Genomic DNA, 23,952 nt, shown 5'->3' on the forward strand with positions numbered 1-23,952 from the left:
TGAGATTTCCCGGTGAGTCTGCAATATATAATTTATTTCCAAGAATACTACTACTACCACTACTCTAATCATTCCCACCTTCTTGTGAGGTCGGCTGGGGAATGTTTGTAGCCTAAGTCTTTCACGAACGGACTGGCGAGGACTGACATTCAACTGAAAAGGACGTGGACAGGAATTTGGAATTTGTTCAGGGTGCCGGCGATAGCACACAGATTCTTCATCCACCATATAATCCTGGCAGATGGGATGCCAGTTTATCGTCCATCTGAGGGATGGCATACCCATTTTGATGCATCACTCTACCTGCGAAGCACCAGGCTGACAGTTTATACCTGGGTCGAGATTTGAAGCCATGTGCAGAACTGCACCTGAAAGTGGCTCAGAAAGTGGATGGCTCGATGCAAAGTACTATACACAGGAGCGGAGAGATTTACAAAAGCTGCGATTGCCAGAAAATTCCAGATACCATATGTATTTATCCCGCATGCTGTTTACGTGCATGCAAGCTCTTCAATGATGTTGTGATCAATATAAAAACAACAAGAAAAAAGGAGCGGGGCTGAGAAATCATTTTATCATCTCTTAAACAAACATACCTTCTCCTGGACATTTCATTTTTTGAGCCACAAATGGTCTTGGCATCGTCCGCTGCTTGCTTTGTACCTTTGCCGACTTCGTACGACTGACACCTTTTGACATTTCGAATGAAAGTCCTTCTGGTGACTATAAAACAAAGTCTGTCTGTAAACATTGCAGTGAAACTGGGACTGGTCTTTCTTCACTTCCGAATCCAATCTGTATCGAACCTGCTCTTGTATTTAATCGTCCCTGAAGACGTCAACCTTTTGGCAGCCATTGCAATCACTGTCCGAATCCGAGCTCAGGTTTTCAAATGCGACACTGAATTGAACCGAGTGGAAGGGCAGAGGTAGAAACCTTTTGTCTTGCAAATAGCGATTGGTCAAATTGCAAATGACCAGCGACAACGCAGATGAAAGTCATATATGAGGTTCATGCAATAAGTATTTCCACAGCAATGGAGGTCGAGAAATCCGGTAGTGAATTTATTTTTGTGTGAAATGCTGATAAAAAACAAATGAAATAAAATAACATAAAATAAAATAAGGGAAGGACCTGAACCGTGAGCTGCACGAGACATGGGCAGATTGGCGAGAAAGAGAGATGCAACACAAAGGCAGATTGGCGAGTGTCATGCTCTATGCATGACACTTGACATGTGTCGCATGGTAGTGGGAGAAGAGTTTGGGGACTTTTAGAGGCCTTTACAGAACAGGACAGCTCAATTATATTATTATATATTAATTATACTTGTGTGCATCATTTGAAGCTCACAGAGGAGCTTGTGCTGCTAAAATTTCTTCAACACAAAATGAAAACGCACCACGATACACGTGCTCAGTTTTAATTAAGAACCGATCACGAATTGTTTCTAAACCTCAAGGCATAATAAACCCAATTTGCTTCAGAAAAACGATTAACATCACCTTCAACTCACTTTGCTGTGCAGTTCTTTACTTCTGCTGACAACACCGGATCCAACTGGAAAACACAGGACATTAAAATGCACTCTTGAATCGAACCTCGACACCCTCATGGGTGTCTTAGTTCTGCAATATTGTTAAAAAATTCTCTCTATGTCTATACCACCCGTTTGGAATGCCTGGCCGGATCGCATGAGAGGAGATAGAGATAGAGATAGAGATAGAGATAGAGATAGAGATAGAGATAGAGATAGAGATAGAGATAGAGATAGAGATAGAGATAGAGATAGAGATAGAGATAGAGATAGAGATAGAGATAGAGATATGTGCACTCAGGTTTAAACCAAATGCTTTTCTTTTTACATGCTATCTCGGTTCGTGGAAGGAGCGAGGTGAATTTGAGGAGTTACACCCCCAACTGATCTTTAACTGTGAGCGAGTTCTTTGCCGCTTTGGGGTGTTCAAAAAAAAAAAAGTCAGGCAGTCAAAAATGTCTTGCTTGCACAATTTCTACCTCGGTGATCACCGATGAAATTTTGTTTGGGGCGAGAACAAATCAGTTTTGAGGTCTCTGCAGCCATCTAATTTGATTCAGGCAAAAGATCAGGAAAAAAAACACCTTTAATTTTAGTGAGAATGATGAGGGTGTTACGTCTAATACGCTTAACATCTCAAGACATCCCCAACGCACCGTGCAATTCCTCCGTCTAGTTCGAAAAGTAAAGGATGATTGTTTCAGTCCTACTTCCGAAATTATAGTGGCTGCGAAAAAAGCAGATCGTTGATACTTTTCGGCAATCCAAGCCAACATCAGATAACGTTAAATACAACGGGATATTCAGCAGCATCATTAAAATGTCAGGTAGGTGTGCGTGTGTGTGTGTGTGTGTGTGTGTGTGTGTGTGTGTGTGTGTGTTTGACGTTTATGGCTAACCTTAAAATAGCCAAGAGACCCGACCAATTTCTCAGTCACACTTCAAACAGCTAAATATCCATTTCATGACCTTTTTTCAATTATATCACGGGAACGACCGTGGTACTGTTGACCCATTTCATCTCCCAAATACTTATGTCACTTAAACTCAGGTGAACGAATGGTGAACACTCAAAATTGAACCAAAGGTCACAAAAAGGCTTCAACATGAAGGAAGATTACACACAAAACTGGTGTGCTTCAAACATTGGTTCATGATGCTGTCCTCAAAACCTTATTGTTTATTTCAATTGCAAATTCAACTAGAACTGCCACTTTATAACTGCTGGCAGTGATGACCGGGTACCCAGTCCGTCCGCCTTTGACACAACATGGGACTTTCTGCAGATGACAGTCGCAAAGTTTCGCATTGAAAGGATAAGCGGTGCCAGAGAAAACATTATTTAATGGTGATACAAACACAGGCCTGCTTCGAGACGGCACGGAACAGACGAGTTACGAACCGGGCAGCACAAAGCGTTCAATTTCCTTATTACTGGCGACCAGATTCAAATAATTAAATAATTCTGGCTGCCAAACCACACGGCCGATCAGGTTGAAATTTTAAACTTTTGTTTCACATGTAGCCTAAATTATAAATTTGAAGTTTCGCATATATAGAAGTAGTGGTTCCAGAGTAAACATGAATTAATATTTATCCTTCAATCTAAGATGGCGGCCAAACCATGTGACTTGTGACCTCATAATTTTTACCATGTATGCAGATATCATGGAGGATAACAGACGCAATTTTTCGCTTCGATAGGTTAAGCAGTTCCAGAGAAAACATTATTTAATATTTTCTTAAATTCAATATGGCTGCCAAACCATGTGACCTATCAATTAGAAATTAACAAACTTGTATTCCCACTCATGTGCAATAGGGGTGTGAAGTTTCCCTTGATCCAGATCAGGTGTTCTGGAGAAGAAGATGTTTGAAGGTTTTAAGGTAAATTCAAGATGGCCGCCAAACCATGTGACCAATCAAGAACAAATTAACAAACTTGAGAAAAGGACCTCATGGGGAATATATGTGTGAAGTTTTCGGCAATCTGTCTTGCCTTTCTGGAGAAGAAGATTTTTAAAATTTATTCATTTTCAATCCAAGATGGCTGACGAACCATGTGACCTATGACATCAGAAATTTATATTCTGCTTCCAACTGGGTATTGGAACAGGTTTGTAAAGTTTCGTGTTAATCGGTAAAGGTGCGTTTTTCTATCCAAGATGGCCGCCAAACCATGTGACGTGTGATGTCATAATTTTTAACATGCGTGCATACACGATGGTAGATGATAATTACAAATTTTCGATTCGTTTGGTTCAGCGGTTCCAGAGAAAACATTATTTAATATTTTTCTTAAATCCAAGATGGCAGCCAAACCGTCTAACGTATCAATTCGAAATTAACAAACTTATATCGCCTACGTGTCCCGAATATAGTTCTGAAATCTCCCCTTCATCCGACCAGCGCTTCTGGAGAAGAAGATGTTTGAAGGTTTTAGGGTTTTTCAAGATGGCCGCCGAACCATGTGACCGATCAAGAACAAATTAACAAACTTGAGAAAGGACCTCATGCAGAATATATGTGTGAAGTTTCGTCTTCATCTGTCTTGCCCTTCTGGAGAAGAAGATTTTTAAAATTTATTCATTTTCAATCCAAGATGGCTGCCGAACCTTGTGACCTATGACATCATAAATTTAAATTCTGCTTTCCATCGTCGACCCGAACAAGTGTGTGAAGTTTCGTGTAAATCGGATAAAGTCTATTTTTCTATCCAAGATGGCCGCCAAACCATGTGACTTCTGAGGTAAAATTTTTCACCATGTATGCAGACTTGAGGGAGGAAGGCACTTGCAAATTTTCACTTTGATGGCTTATGAAATACCAGAGAAAACATTATTTAATATTTTTCTTAAATCCAACATGGCGGCCAAACCATGTGACCTATCACTTTGAAATTAACAAACTTGCATCGCATACATCTCACAAATATAGTTCTGAAATCTCGCCTTCATTGGACCAGCGCTTCTGGAGAAGAAGATGTTTGAAGGTTTTAAGGTTTTTCAAGATGGCCGCCAAACCATGTGACGTATCAACAACAAATTAACAAACTTGAAAGAGGACCTCCAGGGGGAATGTGCCTGTAAAGTTTCGCCTCAATCTGCACAGCCGTTCTGGAGAAGAAGATTTTTTAAAAAAACACAAAAAACAAGATGGCGGCCGAATTACGTCACTGATGACGTCAAAATATTTTTTTTCTACGATGAATTTTTGTGTAGATGATGCTCAAGAAATTTCAAATTTTTGCCATGTGGCGTTCTACTTGACGAATTTTTACTGGGATACCTCTTCACTGATGACGTCACGAAAAATCACACGTATACCCGAGACGGAGCTTGTTCAAATGTATCAAGCGAAATTTTTTTACACGAGAAGGTTTCCGAGATACAGAGGTCCAAAGTTGATCTGTTTTTTCAAGATGGCGCCCGTATCACGTGACCTATGACGTCATAATTATCAATTATGTATGCTATCAAAAAAGATACATATCTGGTGAAAATTTTGTGTCGATTGGTCTTACCATTTCTGAGAAAATGGCATTTAAAGCGAAAAAAATTGGAAATTTTGCAAATTTACGGCGGAAGAAAAATAATAATAATAATAATAATAATAAACAGAAGAAAAACAATAGGTTATCCAGTCCATTTGACTGGATACCCTAATTAAAATTCCATGAAGGACAGATTAGACAGGACAGGATTTATAGGGAAATTGAAGAACATCCCATGGCCTGGACTGCAAAGAGAAGAATGTTCTAGTGCTTATGGCGCTGCAGTATGGCCGACCAATTATGGGGCTGTCGTGAGCGGCAGGATTTGTTTTGTGCAGTCTTGTGTAATATCTGTGCACAGCCTATGCTTATGCCTTGTCCTAAGTTCAAATTGTTGGGGCTACCTCTCCAAATGTTTGTGGGCCATAGACAGGATGGTGTGCGTAACGTATCCTGTTAGTGCGGCAATAGCTGGTGTGGCACATGGTTCCACACCATCACAATGGAGGGTTTCATATTTGATTTTTGTTTTGCATTCTGACTGAACAAGTGGCTTCATCCTCAACATCATGTTGGTGCAATCAGACTCTGTGCAGCACGTGAGACTTAGGATCATAAAATTATTTTGGTGCAAAATATTATAAATCCCAATATTGTAGCCACAAATCAGTATTTATGATATCCAAGTGTTTCGCAGACGAGCCTGACTGCATCCCATCTATCTCAGGCCCAGAATACAATCTTGATATTTGTGGTCACGATTCAACAAATGGCAGTCTCAGAATGGTGCAAACTTACCTCTGGGCCTATGATAAGAAGAAAAACATCGGCATGAGTCTCGTGCCAATCTGAGAAGAAAACATTAACTTCATGAGTGGCAAACATCACTCGATTCTCAATTCACAAGTCACATTTCTTTGGAATCCGCATGCACAAACATGCACACAGCCTGTCTCTGCCACTAACAGTCAATATCTACAGTCAAGGTAAGAAAATTTGGACAAAGTTGATTGGTGTTATATTCTTTAAAGTTTGTGTTGGTCACGCGTAAGAGAGCGGTTGAGGTGTGCGCAGGCCAGAATCCAATTTCGGATCTTTGGCGAGCAAGACCTCCATCCTGCAAAGCAAGCAAACCGTATTTTGAGCACATTTTATGATGTAGAAATTGCACCACTGATTGGTCTCATTGAATTCAGGTTTTTCGACATTTGAGGGAACCCCATAAAACTTCAGAGTAAAAAAAAATAAATAAAAAAGATTGAACACATTGGTTTGAGGATTTGTTTTTTGCCAAAGCAATCCCATTCTTTGCATTTAATTCTCACGCTGCTTGTTTGCTGTGATAGAAATTTAAACGACTTTCCCAGGGACTTTTTTCACAACTTGGTCCAATTAAAGAATTGGAGTTGGCAGGATAGCCCAGAGCACCCACCTCCAAGCAGTCGAGGTTGGGTTCGAATCCCGACCCAGTTTTTAACGGTCATCCTGGTGTTTCATAGGCAGGGCGATTCATCAATGCGTACCCTCCCTCGGATGGAGGTTGATGCCTCCCTCCACAAACCGGCAATAGTTGATGGATGTTAAATATCCTACGGTGTACTTCATGAAGACTTTGTGAGTTCGCAGCACGTTGAACAAATTACAAATTCCTGCCCAAATCACGTTCAGGTGAACGTTAGTCCTGACCAGCCAGTTCGTGAAAAAAACTTGGGTCAAAAACGTTTTCTGGCTGACCCCACAAGGTGGGAATAATTGGGGGTGGGGGGGGATAGTGTTAGTTGTAATTGGAAAAATGACCCGTATTTTATTTTGTAAAGTGAAGAAAATGCATCAGTGCACATATTCTTTATGAATGACCTTCAGATATACAATCCGACTCATTTCATAGTTACAACAGACTGTAAATTGGAATGTTTAATATGATGAATGAAAAATAATACCACATTCACAATATCACTAGCATCAACAGTAGCAGCAGCAACAGCAACAATAACACAAGCAAATACAAAATGAGATCGATAAAAAGTAGGTGAAGGTTTTTGTTTGAGATAATGGACTGGATTATCATCCAACAGTTTGCACGTACCAGAGAAGGCGTGGATGATAAACAATGGATCTTTCACCCTGCGAAGGCCACAGACAAGCAGGAATAGGAGTGTGTGAGGTTTGAGTGGGACTCCTGCACTCACGAGAATAAAATAAAAATAAAAAAATTCAAGAAAACTAAAGCATGAATCATGTCTGCAATTTATTTTTATGAATAGTATTTTTTTTAAACAAAAGATAACATAGCTTCTTCAAAATAAAAACAAAGAGTGGTGGTGTTGGTGCGCTGTAGGAACATACACTAGCGGTCACTGGCTTTTATGGAGCATATTGTTAGTGCAGAAGCAGTCTAGTTCTTCCATGAGCCTCAACCATGCATACAAAAAAATACCTGCTTGTAACATTCATCCCAGTCCCAAAATGAGTTTGATTTGAAAAGATTCCCAGCAATTCACACATGGCCTGCACAAAAGTACCACTGTCCCACCTCCATATTTCATCAGCTACCAACAACTGTCTAATAACTTCCATGGCAAGGTACGTTGGCACAGGTCTTGAAAACTTGGTGCTACATTGGAATCAATTGATCAGTTTACACTATGGTAGCCAATTTAGCAATGGATGAACTGAAAAAGTAGTCTTCACCATGCATTATTTTAGCACCTCAGTGTTGGTGGCACCACGTGGATGACTGTTGTTGCTCAGATGGACACGGTTGACAACTTGCAAAACCAGGAGGAGCACTTGGTGCCATTCTTGGTGTTATTTTTTCCAATAATGGATCTCAACTGCCATAACTACACACATAGGTGTATGCACAGCACTGCCAGGTTGCCTGTGACGTGTGCATCTCAGACTTTGTGAATTTCAGCCCAGGTAATGGGATTACAAAAATTACAGCTTTCTAGCTTTGTCTCACTGTTACCCTCTATTAGTGTCCAGCGATATAATCGATATACCGGTTATGTCGGTATAATTTTTCATATTGATAAACCAGCATTGGAAATTTGAATATACCGGAAAAACGAAGGGAAAAAAAAATTGCTATGGATGGGGGGTGGGGGTAGAAAAAATAAATTTGGTGTGTCCATAAAAATATCACTATATCACCAACAAATCGAAGAAAGTCATTTACAATCCTTAAATACCATACATGACTTAAAAAGCTTTGATGTCATGTGAATACGTAATGGACCATTACATATTTTTGGAACCTGCAAAAAAAATATTGTATTACTTGCGAAAATCGAAGATTTTTCAAGTATATTGGTTGGTTTTGTGCATTATTACTTGGCAAAAAATTTGTTTTTTGACAAGTATGTTGATTGCTTTCGTTTGTTTGTCTGTCTGTCTGCTCACTTTTAATCACCTTGGGGGTCACAATTTTAAAATGATCTTCACAAAACATCACCAAATGGTGGAGTTGGTGGTCCAACAGAATCCTATTTATTTTTGACGTCAAAAGGTCAATATAGGCCAAAGGTCAAAAACTTGGTCGAATTTCTAAAATCCTCAATTTTCATGAAATAGACTTGAAATTCGAAGAGGATTTATATTTCAGGTCACTGAATTCAACTAGCCAATTATTTTTGAGGCCAACAACTTCGGTGGAACTTCTAAAATTTCAATTTTCATCCGACTAACTTAAAATTTGAAGAGAATTTGCATATTTGGTCATTCAATTCAACTACTAATCATTTGTAAGGTCAAATTTGTTTTATGCATTTCACAAGTATCGTGCAATGCATGGCATCTTTCTTGTTTTTTAATTTTTTTTTGATACCGATATACTGGAATGAGCCCACCGATAAATAGATATCGAAAAACAAAATGCCGATGGAGCATACCCTCTGTCAATCAGACTAAAAATGTCCTTTGTTGGCAACAAATTCGTTTTCCCTTTCTTATTTAATTTATTGATTGTTTGTTAAAGGTTTGATGTGATGTGTGAGGGTCGTGATAGAGTGAGTATGTGTACTGCTTAGTCTAGCAGGTATTTTAGGATTGGTTGACATTAGCCAATGGCAGTTGCCCGTTACTTTAAGTGGGTTTAACTATTTGATCCGTTCATTTGTTCATTGCACCTGATAAAGGCAATTGGAAGTGCATTCTTGTTAGTTTGCACAAAGATTGACAAATCTTTGCGTTATAGCACAGTAAAAGGTTGGAGAGTTGTGCTGTCATCTCTTCCGAGTCCCAACCGCTATTCCCTTCTAGAATATATGTATAATGAACAAAGTAATCGCACGGTTAATAAAGCTTGCATCGCACCACCAGAACTAATCCATGCGGTGAATCTGCCACATTTCAAAAAAGGTCAATTTCAGCATAAATGCTCGCAATTAAAATTTAAAATGTGCAAAGGGAAGAAGCTAGGATACAGCACAAAAACACTGCACTGCACTCAAATGAAAACAAAATTCCATACTTAGCACAGTACTGCTTACCGGCTTTGTACAGATAATCTCTCCAGTCAAAGTTCTTGGTAGGATTGGTTATAATGGCTAGAAAAGGCAGAGAAAAAGCCATCTTACCAATGTGTACAGATATGAAAACAACATGGTATGTGCGTGTGTGTGTGCGTATGTGTGTGCACATGCACCATATTATACATGACATTACATACACATGCTTTTGAGACCATATGTAAAAGGAGAGCGAGAATTTCAGATTTCGAGGCATGCAGGATGGCATTTTTACAACAAAAGTCCACGGACCGTGAAACTGTTAAACTGCACACAATGACTGATGTAGATTCGATTTCGTTCATTTTGTGCCCAGACAATAGTCACTGAAAATTTAGAGAGAATAATGATGGTGTTTTCTCAATTGTCAGAACGATGCTGCATTCAAATGGATCCTTTTAATGGTATCGAGTCAAATCCCAAGGACTACAGTTCCTAATTTACTGTGTGGTGCATTGCTTTGCTTGTGCAGTTGAGAAGGCTGTGCAAAAGGTGTGCACTGTCAGGCTTGACGATACGTTATGCCGGGTGGTTTCAGGGTGGAAACGGTGTGAAAAGATGAAAAATTAAACATCTGCTCAGGCAATGCTATTCTTGTGCAGCCTGGTGTCGGTCCAATAAATGCAAATAACTGGTCCAGTCCTCACCTTGAGGTTGTACATGGATCTTTGTGTGGCTATCGTCCTGGAAGTAAAAACATGGTCAGTTGTCATAGGTATTCACAACACAACAAGCTGCCACATGCAATTGTTTCCAAGACACCCAGCTAACCTTTCCCTCACAAAGGTATCACAGAGCACGATGCATTCAAGGTGTGATTTTGTCAGATTATACCAATAATGGACCGACAAGCTCAATGACCCTGCCTCATCAACATTTCCTCCATGCAAATAGTTATTGTGAACGTGACACTGAATGTGTCAGACAGCTGAATTGAACATGAGTGTATATGACGAGAGTATGGAAGGTAAATGAAACAAAAAGCCAACTACTACGGCTACTACTACTACTACTACGACTACTACTACTACTACATCAACCTTTGGATTACCAATGGGGTACAGCGATACCCCAAGTCTCATTTAAATTTCAATATATATTTTTTGGTCTCGATGGTCATCTGTAGGTTAAAATGTGCACAATTATTTCCACCTTGTGGGGTCAACAGAGAGGAAACCATTTTCTTTTTTAACCTGTCTTTCACAAAATGACTGGCCAAGCAGGAATTTGCAATTTATTCAGGGTGCCAAGTTGTGAACTTGCCTACCTACTCTTCATGGAAAAAAAACAAACAGGTTTACCAACTAATGCTAACAGATGACACCCGACTTACCATCAATCCGAGGGATGGTACACTTTGTGATGTGACGTCCTTCCTGCAAAGCACCAGTCTAACAGTTTATAGTCTGGGTAGGAAATGGACCAAATGAAACCTCAAAGGTAAATGCGCTATCTCAGCAACAATCAGGGTTTCTTGTCCTCACTCGAGTAATCCAATAAAGCCACGGTAATTAAGCGATGTCGAGAGTAATCTTCGGCTATCAGACATGAGACGCATTTTTAGTATTAAAAGGTAGAATGTTATTATGTTTGACTCAGAACTTATGGTGCAGCCAACTCTCGTGAAGAAGAGTTTTGAGCCATGTTATTTCCAAATACCAGTCAGAATATCCTAATTTGAAAAGGAAAGACATGTGTGCACGCACACTTCTTTTTCAAAATTCGATTTTCTGAAAAAAAAATTGGAAACAGACTAGAGGCGCAAAGAGAGCAGCTGAGAAAGGAAACACACCAAATGCAGCTCATTAGGGGATTTCAAAGCCTAAATGTAAGAGAATCCAAAAAAATAAAAATAGCAAATACAAAATCCGAAATATAGACCGAGAGTAAAAGCAAACTCAAAATAGAAATGACAGCAAGAAAGATAAAAAATAAAAATAATAAAAAACACGAAGTTAACAAAGGGAGGAAACAAAACCACAGGTTTGAAAATAACCCAAAAAGATTCCACTGAAAACTAGGGAAACAAAAGCAAAATGCATTAAATCTCTCCGAGAAAGATAAACTTGAAAATTTCTGGAAAGTATTTTATGAGGACCCAAAATAACAACAAAGAGGTGGATTGGATCCAAAACCTGGAAGAAAAAAAACAAACAAACAAAAAAAACATCAAAAGAAAATGCCTCTAGTGATATTTGATGAAGAAAATAATAATAATTTTTAAAAAAGAAAACCCTAAAGCCCAGGCTGAGATGAAATTCCAAATTTCTGGCTAAAGCAACTAGATGCTCTCCACAATACTATTCTCGAGCATTCAACAAACTTATTCAAGGGGAGGAGGTATGGCATGAGTGACTCACAGAAGGTAACACCTTCCTCACCCCAAAATCTGAAGAAATCCAACTACCTCACAGATATTGATCAATAATAACATGTCCACCAACAACACACAAATTCCTGATGGGAATCATCACAGAAATGATGTACCATCACCGAACACAAGTAGGCCAAGAGGCAGAACAGAAAGGATATGAGAGGATGCTACGGAACAACAGACCACATACTACTAAACAAGGCCATACTTGAAAACGAGTAGGAAATTATCCACAGCATGCATGGAGGACAAGAAGCACAGATTGGACATCAGCAAAGAAAGCTCATTGGAATGGCTAAAAAGAGGGCAGCTTAACTGTGATGCAGAAAAAATCATAAGTGCCCAAGACCAAGGACACTATCCCATCGACTAAGAAAATGGTGGGACTGAGTCAGACAGGTGTAGGTTCTGAAAGGTAGAAACAAAAAGTAACGAGCATATCTTATTGGGATATTAAAAAAAAAAAAAAAAAAAAACACAAAACAAAACAAAAAAAACTCAGAGCTGCGAGCTGTACACACAAAGGCACAACAAAGTATGTAGAGTAATCCACTGGCACATCTGCAAAAACTTCAATATCCCAGTCGCAGAAAACTCGTGGAAACATGAACCAAGAGCATTTATTGAAAACAAGGAAGTTATGCTTACATACAACCTAATGATCCCATTGAGCGTGAACATGGAAAAGAAAGAATTGCGACTGGATGTCACATTGACATACAAAAAGAAAAGAAGGCATTGCTAATTGCGGTGTCAGTACCCAGCGATTTTGGTTGAAACATGGAAACTTGGAAACTGAACAAGTACCAGGATCTGAAAAATGAAATCAAGATAACTTGCTCATTGAGGAGCACCAAAATTTTACAGGTGATAATTGGAGCAAAGGGGATGATAAAGAAGAACCTTACAGAGATCATAAAAACCATGACTGTGAATAGTACTGCAAACAAACTGCAGTTGGAAGCTGTCTGGGGCTTGGTGATGATCTTAAAAAGATCCCTCAGACCAAAAGTTTGAGAACAAGAAAACTTCACAGTTTGGTCCATGAATCATGAGCCCTTACTGAAATGGAGGTGGATACTTTGAGACCTGGGAGGACCTCATTTCACCTTCTGAAACCCACATATGGAGACAACCAAAAGCACAGAATCTTTCCAAAATTTTTCGTTATAGTGCAAATCATAGTTATCATAATTCCAATATATATATATATATATATATATATATATATATATATATATATACATATATACATATATATACATATATATATATATATATATATATTAATAAATGTTGTGTGTGTGTGTGTGTGTGTGTGTGTCTTCCATAACTCCAACACCATGAAACCGAGCAGCCTGAAACTGCATGCATACGAGGGGAACTCCAAGGAAGTGCACGCATCACCTCTCTGCTCAGCTTATGTCTTTGCCCAGATCACACGTGTTCTACAAGAAACCCCTTTTCCTCATTCCCACCCCCAAGTTCAAACTCACCCTCACCTCCATTCTTCCATAACCTCTCTTTATTAGTCTGTGGAACTGTCTTCCTGATTCCGTTGTCTCAAGCCCTTTTCTAAAATATTTTAAGTCCACTGCACACATTTATCTCATGGTCTCTCCAATTTACACAACAGCTATGCTACATGTGTTTGAGACCCTGTTCTCACCCGTCGAAAATTCCTCTCATGTGGTGGTGCAGCCATTTGTTGTCATCAAATTGCCCACTGTCGTTCTGTTCTTCCATAAACCTTAATACCCGTTTTAAAAGAAATCAATGCATTGCACAAGGGATGATCAGCCAGCATGTGCCTCATGAGGACTAATGAACTGTAGTAAGCACACGGCATTTCACCCAAACATTCCTTTGCCATCACGGGAACCTATAAATACAAAGCAATGCTTTGCACTTTATCATACATGGCCACTTTTTGCTTGCTATACCTCTTCATTGCCCAAATAAACCTCTGACATTGATCCGCCAAAACTGCTGAAGTTCACTGCCTTTAATCACAAGCAAATTTTAATGATCAATTTTCTGCAGTTATTGCAAGTTAGATTAAAGAAGCACTAACAGCCATGGTTATAAGGTGAAGAAACAAGTAAACTACATCTTGCATGTACCTGCTCACCTTATGTGCCAATTTGGAAGAAAGGAGTATTGAGAAATGTGAAAAAGATATGCACTGCATTCCCACGAGTATCACGGAGAGCTCACTATAAATGAGTGAGTGGCTAGTACACGACTGTATAACAGAAGCGAAGAGTGAATTAAATTATCACGTTCTCGAGATCAAAACAACCCCAAATTTTTGGAGGTTCATTAATTAATTCATTTTGTATGCAGTCCGTGGTTGCTGGTTGCATCTTTGCTGGGAGTGCAGCTGTGCCGCTTATACGGTCTCGCATGTTGGTTAGAGCAGGAATTTGTAATTGGTTCAGGGTGCAATAGTTTGCCAACTCTTCACAAATTATCTTTAAGTCTCTGTGGGATCTTTAATTTCCACCAACTAATGCAGGCAAATGGGGCACCCAGTTGAATGTACATCCGAGGGATGGTACACATATTGATGCCTCATCTTGCCTGCAAAGCACTAGGAAGACAGTTTATAGCTGGGTCAGGGTCTGAACTCAGACTAGACAGCTCAGAGTGCATACCTCGAGGATACCCTGCCAGCCCTTTTTCGTTGGTGGCAAAAATAATAGTGAATGTTTCCTTTCACAACTCAAAATTATCATCTGCAGTGTTTTTAATCTCTCACAATAGTCCAAGTAAAATAAGTTACAAAGCTATAAGATATTTGTCATGTGAATTCTGTCAAAGTCCATTACACTTCACACATAAATGCCGTATGTGTGCGTGATCTGCAAAGAGCAGGTTTTACAAGAGTCTGTGCATTGAAACCCACCCAAAGACGCAGTGCAGTCTCTTTCAGTTCATCCGTGAAGGCGACCAAGAATCTGCGGTAAGATGATTGCATCAAGATGACACTCAAATGCAACAATAACCTCTGCATAAGCTACATCAAGAATCCAAATCTACAAGACCAATTTGCACCAAATCAAGCATGTGATAAGGTGAAAATCAGTGTGCAACACTGAGTTAATACGATGGGAAATCATGGCATCCTTAGGAATATCTTGTTCAGAACAGACTTACCTGTTAAAGAAAGGTGAGTGGACAGTCCCTATAAAAAGGGCCTTGAAGTTTTAGTTTAATATGCCCATTCCATACAACAGAATTTGAAGGGTTATTCACTCTACTTTATGTAATGTCAAAATATGATGCAATTGTAATGAAAATGGGGTTGAAATAAATGATCTTCATTCCCAAAATTCTTCTATAATTTTGGCACATTTAATGTTTATTGGCTGCCTCATTCTCTTCCATCTCTTTTGCTGGTTGTTTATTCTCTCACTTGTCATGTCCAACTGTGATCTGTGTCATTATGCTGCCCAATTACCCTCCATCTCTTGGCTCTTTCATGAGAGGCATGGTTATGTGCACACGACTCTCTCAAATCTCAAGACTTCACTTTCCATTGGAAGGTACATCAAAACAAACAAACAAAAAAAAAATACTCATTTTGCACAAAAAAAGTCATGCTTTCGAATAATGTAAATACAGTATTGAATGGATCAATTATTTTTCCCAATCTCCATTTTAAGCCATTTGAAATAGATAACAAAGTATTGTTATGTTGAGGGGGAAGCAGGAAGATTGGGGGGGGGGGCAGCTAGATTGTGGTAAGAATAGCATGGACCATGTGACTTTTGTAACTAGCTTAGGTTACTCTTGTAACAGCAAAAATGTTAGTTCAAGTCGTCCTGTAAAAATTGCACTCAGGAGTCGGTGGGTATTAATTTAAAGACAGTGTCGAATAAGCTTGTTGTGCAAAACCTCTTGTTTTTGAGCAAGGCCGGGCAAGTACTTTGGCATAAAGGCACAACTGGAAAGCATGTTGCACTTTAGGAGGAAACAGCACGGACTGTTTGGCCAATGGACAGCAGGCCATGGCGGCGAGATTGGTTGCGGAGTAATGGAGTAAGGCACGAGACTTTATTGGGACCACCCCACGAGGTGGGACGGCCCAGAATATGGCATGCACACAGAAGAGGATGGCCAATGAGCGGGACGTGCCACCAAAAAAGGCGGCGCCAAAGTTTATGAAGGCCATAACCATGCCCGAGTGTGGCAGTTCTCATCCTGGTTCTGCAATTCAGTTCTCGTTCTGGTTATGCAGTTAGAATTTGAGTTGGGATCAGACCTTGGCAGAGGCAGCATCCCTCTCCTCATTGCCATCCTTCCACCCTGTGCCATACCAAACCCAGTACAACACCAGCCTGCATGGACCCACAACCAGCTCGGGCCTTGCCTCAAACCCTCGCTCATTCCTCATTGTTGTGCGAGTCCCGGTATATATTTTTAGCACCATATTTGGGTTAGGCTTTTGTGTTTCACTTCCTTTCATTGTACACAAGTGCTTGTGCCTACCCACTCATTTTCCTTTGAGTGCCTGGTCTGTCCCAATTATATATTTATTTATGTACTCGTGCTTCCTCTCTTCCCTCTGTCCCCCCTCCCCCCCCCCCCGCTCCTCATTTTCCTGCCTTCCCATGCAAATAATCCAGGTCTCAGCTACTTTGGGTGAACCTTGGGGAGTCTTAGTAACTTTGAACGCAGTAACTATAAACGCAGTTTCAGGATCCAGAGGCACTTGTAAGACCAGCTCAGAGCATCCATGTTAACGGACCCCTCCGACGTGACGGTATATTTATAGAACTTCATTTGTTCAATCCATAATGTAAATGCACATTTCATATTGCATTTTCAATTTTGTGACTTTTGTACGACACCAAAAAAAGTATTGATCTGCTTTCTGATATAGGGGCCGGGGCCATATTCATATCGTTTAGACAGTTAAAGCTTTCTTTAAAGTTTGTGGCACATTTGCAAAAATTAAAGGTCCATAGAATCAGAATTTTTTTTGATGTGATTATATTAATTTTTAAATAATAAACAAAGAACTAAACGTGGTTTTTAATTCTAATACTTTTTTGAGGTGTTACAGCAAACCCGTCGAGTGCTGCCGCTAAAAACTGTCGATAAACTGCCATGACATAATCGAGGAAAAGATTATCAGCACACAATCAATAATAGCTGCACAACTCGCTTCAGACTTGACAGAAAGATAATTTTCTGATCAAGAATCGCCAGATTACAACGATCGTCAAAATCATGACGTAGAAGGTGCTGTCGGACTGTACATGTAAGAACCCGAGGTCGAGATGACGTCATGAGAGGGGAGGGACCAATCGAGCATTTTGGGGGGGGGGCAGCAATCAAGCATAGAAGGGCACCAAATAACATTAAAATCTTCCTTTCAAGATATTTATTCAAGAAAGAACAACGATTAAGTGTCAAGGGAAGTCATATGTATTCATTAAACCAAACATGATATTCTGATTCTGAGGACGTTTCAAACAAGTACCGTTGGGGTTGGGAAGATCCATAATCAAAAATGCAAGCATCACTAATGAGTATGGCTGTTGAGAAAGCAAGGCTCAGAATGGCATTTCTATCATAGGGGGACTGTGCAGGAATTGTGTGCCAGATGTTAACTATGATCCCAAGAGGGGGAAGGGGAATCACGTGACAAATCAGTAGACGAAAGGTCTCGCCATTGAGCATCGATTTCTGGACATCTTTGGAATCACAAACAGGTGGAGATGTCAATTAAAACGTGTGCACTTCTGCAACAATCTCAAAAGGAAAGGTTGTACAGTCTGAGTGATGAACCAATGTGTTAATAAACATGTCCTTCATCTCGTTTCGCGGCCATTTTTCTTTGTACAGTACTGGTCATCCCCAGTCCATTGGTTCATTAGTGCCTTGTACTGTGCCTTTCGAGATGTGCCTTGTGGTTGCAGCACGTCGATTGGCATCTCAAGGAGATGGGGATGGGCCAGGCATCTGCCTGGGGGGATGACCAAACGGAGGTCCCTGGAGTACTGGTGGATGCTCCTATAACTGACCTGACTGTGCCTTTTGGCAAAAGCTTAAAGTCCAATGCTCGAAGGTGGATTTTTTTCTTTTTTTGCATGTCGAGCCCACAATTCCCCCTTTACTTGTCGAGTCGAATTATTTGGCAATGCCCATATCATTGCAAATTTGATTGAAACTATCTGTAACTTGTTGAATGATGAAGTATTCATCTTGAAAGGTTTGTTGTATGTTCACCGTGCAGCATTTCCAAGATGAATACCGACGTCCACTACGTGTAATGTCCAGTGTGTTCATCAGTGGAGTAATACGGTTGCTGCTGTATGCAGATGCAGAATTCAATTATTTTTTCAAAAGGTGTTTATCCTTATAATACACATGCTGTGGCAGAAGAATCAGGACGCTAAACAGAAATCAGGTGAAAGACAATAACGTTTAAAATAGTTGCTGAAAAGACTACATAATGAACACAAGACCAAATGCATTTGCTCAACGTTATTCTGTTTTCTTTCAGTACTCATAGATGTCCAGTGGGGAAAGGGGGCGGGGGGGGGGATGACGACAATGAATGAACAAGATATTTTTGTCGAAGCTCATTTACATGGGATTGACACACCATGTTAAAAGTACAACCTGTGGCTCAATATAAAGAAGAAAAAAAAAAAGAGAGACATAAATGGGGTATGGTGTAGGTTTCAGTGGAGAGGGCACATTGAGTGAAGTAATGCTTGACCATATCAGTGGCTGCTTTACCATTCATAATAATAATACTAATAATAAGTGGAGACACAAAGTACACCACCCGCATGCCAAATAAATAAATAAATAAATCCTCCAGCGTGCCGACATTGCCGGGGTGCCTCCGGAAATGCCGCCATGCAGCACATGGAGATAGAATTGGGAGGGAGCGGTGTACAATAATCGACTGATTATTTTATTAATTGCATTATGAACGAAAATAAATAACAATCATAATTTAGTTAATTTCTTAATCAACTCGCTAATAGCATACTAAAACCACCACCATTTCCTCTGAATATGTAACTTTTTGAAAATAAAGTAATTCATAGAAAAAATGAATAATTAATCGATTAATTGAGTTATCAATAAATCAAAAATACCATTTATAGCCAAAACACTTCTTCACTGTCATGTCCAAATATCAACTTCCAACCTGAAAAGGTGCCTGAGATATTGCCCAGATGAGAAAGAAAAAAAAACGAAATAAGGAATTAATAAATCGATAATAAAATAATTCATCAATTAATTGATTAATCAAAATATAAAAAATACAGTTTTTGCCAAAGCACATCTTCACTTTTGGCCCCAAAGCTTCCTAGCTCAAAGGAATGGTGAGATTTCACCCGGACAAACAAGAAAGAAAGAAAGAAAGAAAGAAAGAAAGAAAGAAAGAAAGAAACAAACAAACAAACAAACAAACAAATGGAGTAAAAACTGAGTACTCCCTTCAGTGCCCCGCGATGAACGTCATGCATCGCCTGGACATGGAATTTGGAAGGAGCGGTGTACAATAACTGGAAAGCATCTGAAAATGCAAAGCCCATGCACATCCACTTTGTTTTCAGTCATCGTCTTATTCTTCTTCTTCTTCTTCATGCTAAACATGACAAAGACATCTAAAAATTTTTTTTTTACGATTTTAGGCAACGTGGACCTTTTGACCTCAAAAGTAATCACTTAATTGACCCAATATGCAAACCCTGCTCAAATTTCAAGTGAATCAGATGGATATTGACGATTTTGTGCCCTTGATCTTTTGACCTCAAATCAACTTCGAGTGTTATATTCGTGAACCAATTCAGTGACCCAGTATGCAAACCCTGTTCAAATTTCAAGTCAATCAGGTGAAAATGATTTTATGTGACCTTGACCTTTTAATGCAATAAAATTAAGCAACTTATAGCTTTTGAATGATGAATCAATTCAGTGACCCAATATATGCTAATTCTTAAAATTTCAGGTCAAATGGATGAAAATTGATGATTTTATGTGACACTGACCTTTGACCTTTTGACCAAATTATTAATTTGTCTTCTCCATATTCTGAATAATAAAGATATGTTGAAAATTTGATAACAAAAGCTCAAATCGTAAAAAAAGAAGTTAAGGCCCACACGCACGCGCGCACACAAAACCCAGTTTCCCGCTGAGCAAGGGACAGGCTAATAACATACACACCATACAGCTTGAATCCCCCATTCCCACCACCTCACAAAAGGCTCTATATTAATCAATCCCCTACCCTAGTATTTATACTTATAAACAGACATAATTTCTGAACTCTTTCTCCCAACACTGATTATAAACAGATTAAGTTACTCATTTCCCATTCAAAGAGCTTATTCATTATGCATGAGAAACTTTGTTCCTACTGTTTTATTTAATAACACTGACATAGTGCTCTCATGAATTGATAAAGATTTGGGGACAGAGTTTAATTGAGTCTGTGCTTTCTCCATTAAACTATCACTGATTAATTACATTGCTTTGCTAAGAGGTGCTAAACAGGACTTATGAGGGGTGTTAAAAAAATGTTGAGGAACTGGTTGTTCGGTGGCATCCCAGAACTGTTTTTTTGTTTTTTGCTTAATGTAAACTTCCATGTATGCTTATTATGTCCACACTGTGTGCTATTGGATTAATCAATGAGACATTGATTTATTGTTTTAGAATGGGATTCATTAGTTTGCTACATTATACAATTGTAGATGTTACTAAAACTGGGTGTCGAAACATGAGCAAATTTTGAGGCAAAGAAGGTGCCAGTTGCTTAATTTTTGTTTTTAATGGCCACGTGGGAATGATGTCTAGTAACGGTGCACCCCCTCCATTCTACAATCCTCGTCACCAATCGTGGGCAGTCATGTTGGAGGGCAAGGGTCCCAGCCTTCCAACACGCTGCCCTATATTGGTGATAAGGAAGGGGACGTGACAGGGAAGTGCCAAAGTTGTGTGTCAGCCCAACAATTTACTGCAAGAAGTGCAAGTTATTTAGGGAGCGATTTAATCATGGTCGCAGAACAAAATGGCCCCCGTGGAACCTTAAAACGTATCAAAACAGAAGGGCGTGTCAGTTTTGTGTCTCCATGCAAAGAGCAGTGTGCTCCGAGATGCATCGGCACTGCTGGCATTGCAGTAGATTGGCAGTTTTTAAATTAAACTGTAATTTCCTCCCGTCTTCCAGACCTAAAGGCCCGGTCACACCTTGACGTTTTAGCCAACGTATGCCGATTTTTGAATTTTTTTTCTAAAACGCTGGCACACGTTGAATACGTTATGGGTAAGTTTTGATAACATTGAGAGCACGCTGAAAAACACTGCCATACGTCGTTGTACGTTGGCTTTAAACGTTGTACTTTTTGGTTGTCCTCAAATTTTTTCATGCTTGAAATTTCATGACGTATGCCGGCGTATGACTCACACGTTCCGCTACGCTGGCCACAAGTTGTATGCACGGTCTGCGATCGTTGACAGACGTCAACACATGCTACTTGTAAGTTAATCATAAGTTGAGACACGCCGAGGTAATGTTTAGCGTACCCGAAACTTATTTCTAACCTATGATTAACGTGTTGTTGGCACGTTACGCGATCGTTGCCACACATCGACAGACGTTACTTTTAAGTTACTCATAGGCTGAAAGACGTCGGTATAATGGATCGTCCTTGCGTCAGCGTCCACGGCCACGGCCAGGACACTTATTTGCAGCATTCTTCAAACTTTTCTTCGGCATGACGAGGATGTTCACAATTCGATGTCTAGCTTGGCTATGATTCCAATTGTCCATCGGCAGCGTCTATTTAAAATAGTCGAGTTTGAGCGTTTTAACACGTTCAGAAGAAACGCTTCAAATTTCAAAACCCCAGCGTCAAAAAACAAAGGCGAGTGACAGCAATTTAAATCGTTCATTGTAAACAATGAAAATAGCTGAGTGGTACCATTTTAAAGTCGTTGAGTGTAAAAAAAATCCAATTGTTGAGCGCAAGCGTCTACTTTCAATAGTGGAGATGCAGCCATTTAAATCGTTGAGTTTATCATTTAAATCGTTAAATCATTAAATGCAAGGACGATCCATCATAACCCACACCCTCCCCCTCACACTCACCTACTACTGCCAACATGAACAAACTACTACTAATACTAATACTGTTACTGCTGACATGGACATCGACTCAAAAAGGACTCGAAAACACTGTTGGGTTCCCCTTTTATGAACACCATTTTTATATACCAATTCCCAAAACCGCTGGGAACACGTCTTTATATGGCAGTTGTAAGCTAGAAACACATTAATTTATTTTTTTTTGTCGACCGGAAGACGTCATTGGAATACGTCTACATACGTCGATGTGTGTTGGGACTACGTAAAGAATTGGTTCAAAGCACGTCAAACATAAGTTAGAAATAAGTTTCGCGTAAAAAAGACATTACCGCGACGTGTTTCGACTTATGAGTAGCTTATAAGTAGCGTTTGTGGACGTGTGTAAGCGTCCACATATCGTGTGTAAAACTTATCCCCATCGCATGCGGAACGTGTGTCATACGCCGAGTACGTCGTAAAATTTTGAACATGTTTAAAATTTCTTGACCTACTCTACTTACTACGACATATGATAGCGTACTTTAGCGTTCTACTCACGTATACCAAACTTACTCATACCGTATTTGACATGCCCCAACGTTTTAGACACATTTTTCTTCGGTCGGCATACGCTGGCAAGATCGCCAAGGTGTGACCGCGATGTTGACACTTCCATTTCTACGGCAGTTATGATTCGAATCGTTGTGCGTCAGCCTTTTAATAGGCTACGTCACGACATCGTCGGCGATGCGTGCAACGCGCTATGCCTAAGTTAGACTATCGTTGGGCATCGGTTGTGTAGGCCGACAACAGGTTCAGCATTCGTTGGTACAAGTTATCTATAACACAACGAAACGTTCTGTGTCTGTTACCAATGCGTTATACATAAGACCAAGTCGCTATGAATACGTCCGAATCTTTAAAAAAAAACATCAAAAGTTCAACGTAAGCCAGCGTTTTAGATACATTTTAATACGTTGCCATCGCTGGCTAAAACGTCAAGGTGTGACCGGGCCTTTAAGGAGGTGAAAATACATTGTAACATATCTGCCATCAGAAGCACTGTCATTGTGAGACATGGATAGTGCCAGATATGTACACACACAGCCTCAACAAGGTTTCTACAACTAACCTGGACTCTCTCACAACAGAAGCCATCACAGCCAATTTGGCTGCACTCTTTGCATCTTCATTTAGATCTGTTCCACCAAACACTATGCCAAAAGGCACTGGACAGCCTGCCAAAAAGAACTGACAATGAGTTGCGCTCGGCATAAAAACAGCATCACATCAGTCTGCACCATTAGTGATTATATCAGTTGGCCGAATGAAAATCCAAACCACGACCTCAAATTAAATTAACCGAACATTACAACATACGAGTTGCATCAAACCAAATATCCAAGTATATTCATGACACCAAAAAAAATCATAATAGAAAGAAGTAATCTTTAAACATTATAGGAAGTTAGGATATGGCAGGATGATCTCATTTAAGCAAACGGATGTTGGATGAATAAACTGTTATCGCGGAAATCCGCCCTCCCCCCCCCAACCCCTCATTAATTTTTTTTTTTTTCAGAGGTCAGGGTGGTACGAGTGTGACACAACACGACACCTCAAAAGTCATTGCAGGAGCACAGTATTGCCACTCAATAGCCATTGTGGTACGACATCTTTAACTAAAACTTCTAAAACACGGCGATCAGCCCACAACTTTTCCAGGATCTTGTAAAAAATCTTAAAGAACAGTACAATGCAAGAAATGAAAGCATATATGGTGCCGGCTTCATGGACTACGACCCAAAATCAAAGGATAATTGGATCTTCAACATGGAACAAGCTTCCATCCAGGCACTGAGGCTCAAGAATAAGCAGAATGTCATAGGAATGAGTGGGGGTCGTGGGGAGGAAGGTACATCGACATAAAAG

The 23,952-nt window shown here is 39.8% G+C and overlaps 1 protein-coding gene across 2 annotated transcripts in view; it reads right to left on the minus strand.

Moving 5' to 3' along the window:
• Positions 1-23,952, minus strand: part of GLT1D1 (glycosyltransferase 1 domain containing 1) — a 60,375-nt gene that overhangs the window by 23,568 nt on the left and 12,855 nt on the right. For both annotated transcript variants that reach the window (XM_085860279.1, XM_085860278.1), the window contains exons 3-9: positions 23,153-23,258; positions 14,824-14,875; positions 10,189-10,225; positions 9,524-9,580; positions 7,117-7,209; positions 5,829-5,878; positions 1,517-1,560 (exon numbers count right to left, since the gene is read on the minus strand). In XM_085860279.1, coding sequence (XP_085716405.1) covers positions 1,517-1,560; positions 5,829-5,878; positions 7,117-7,209; positions 9,524-9,580; positions 10,189-10,225; positions 14,824-14,875; positions 23,153-23,258 — 439 coding nt within the window. The remainder of the gene's footprint in view (positions 1-1,516; positions 1,561-5,828; positions 5,879-7,116; positions 7,210-9,523; positions 9,581-10,188; positions 10,226-14,823; positions 14,876-23,152; positions 23,259-23,952) is intronic.

The sequence above is a fragment of the Eptatretus burgeri genome, chromosome 16, assembly GCF_056783735.1.
Source record: "Eptatretus burgeri isolate ZD-2024b chromosome 16, Ebu_testis_v1, whole genome shotgun sequence".
NCBI classification, from domain to species: Eukaryota; Metazoa; Chordata; class Myxini; order Myxiniformes; family Myxinidae; genus Eptatretus; species Eptatretus burgeri.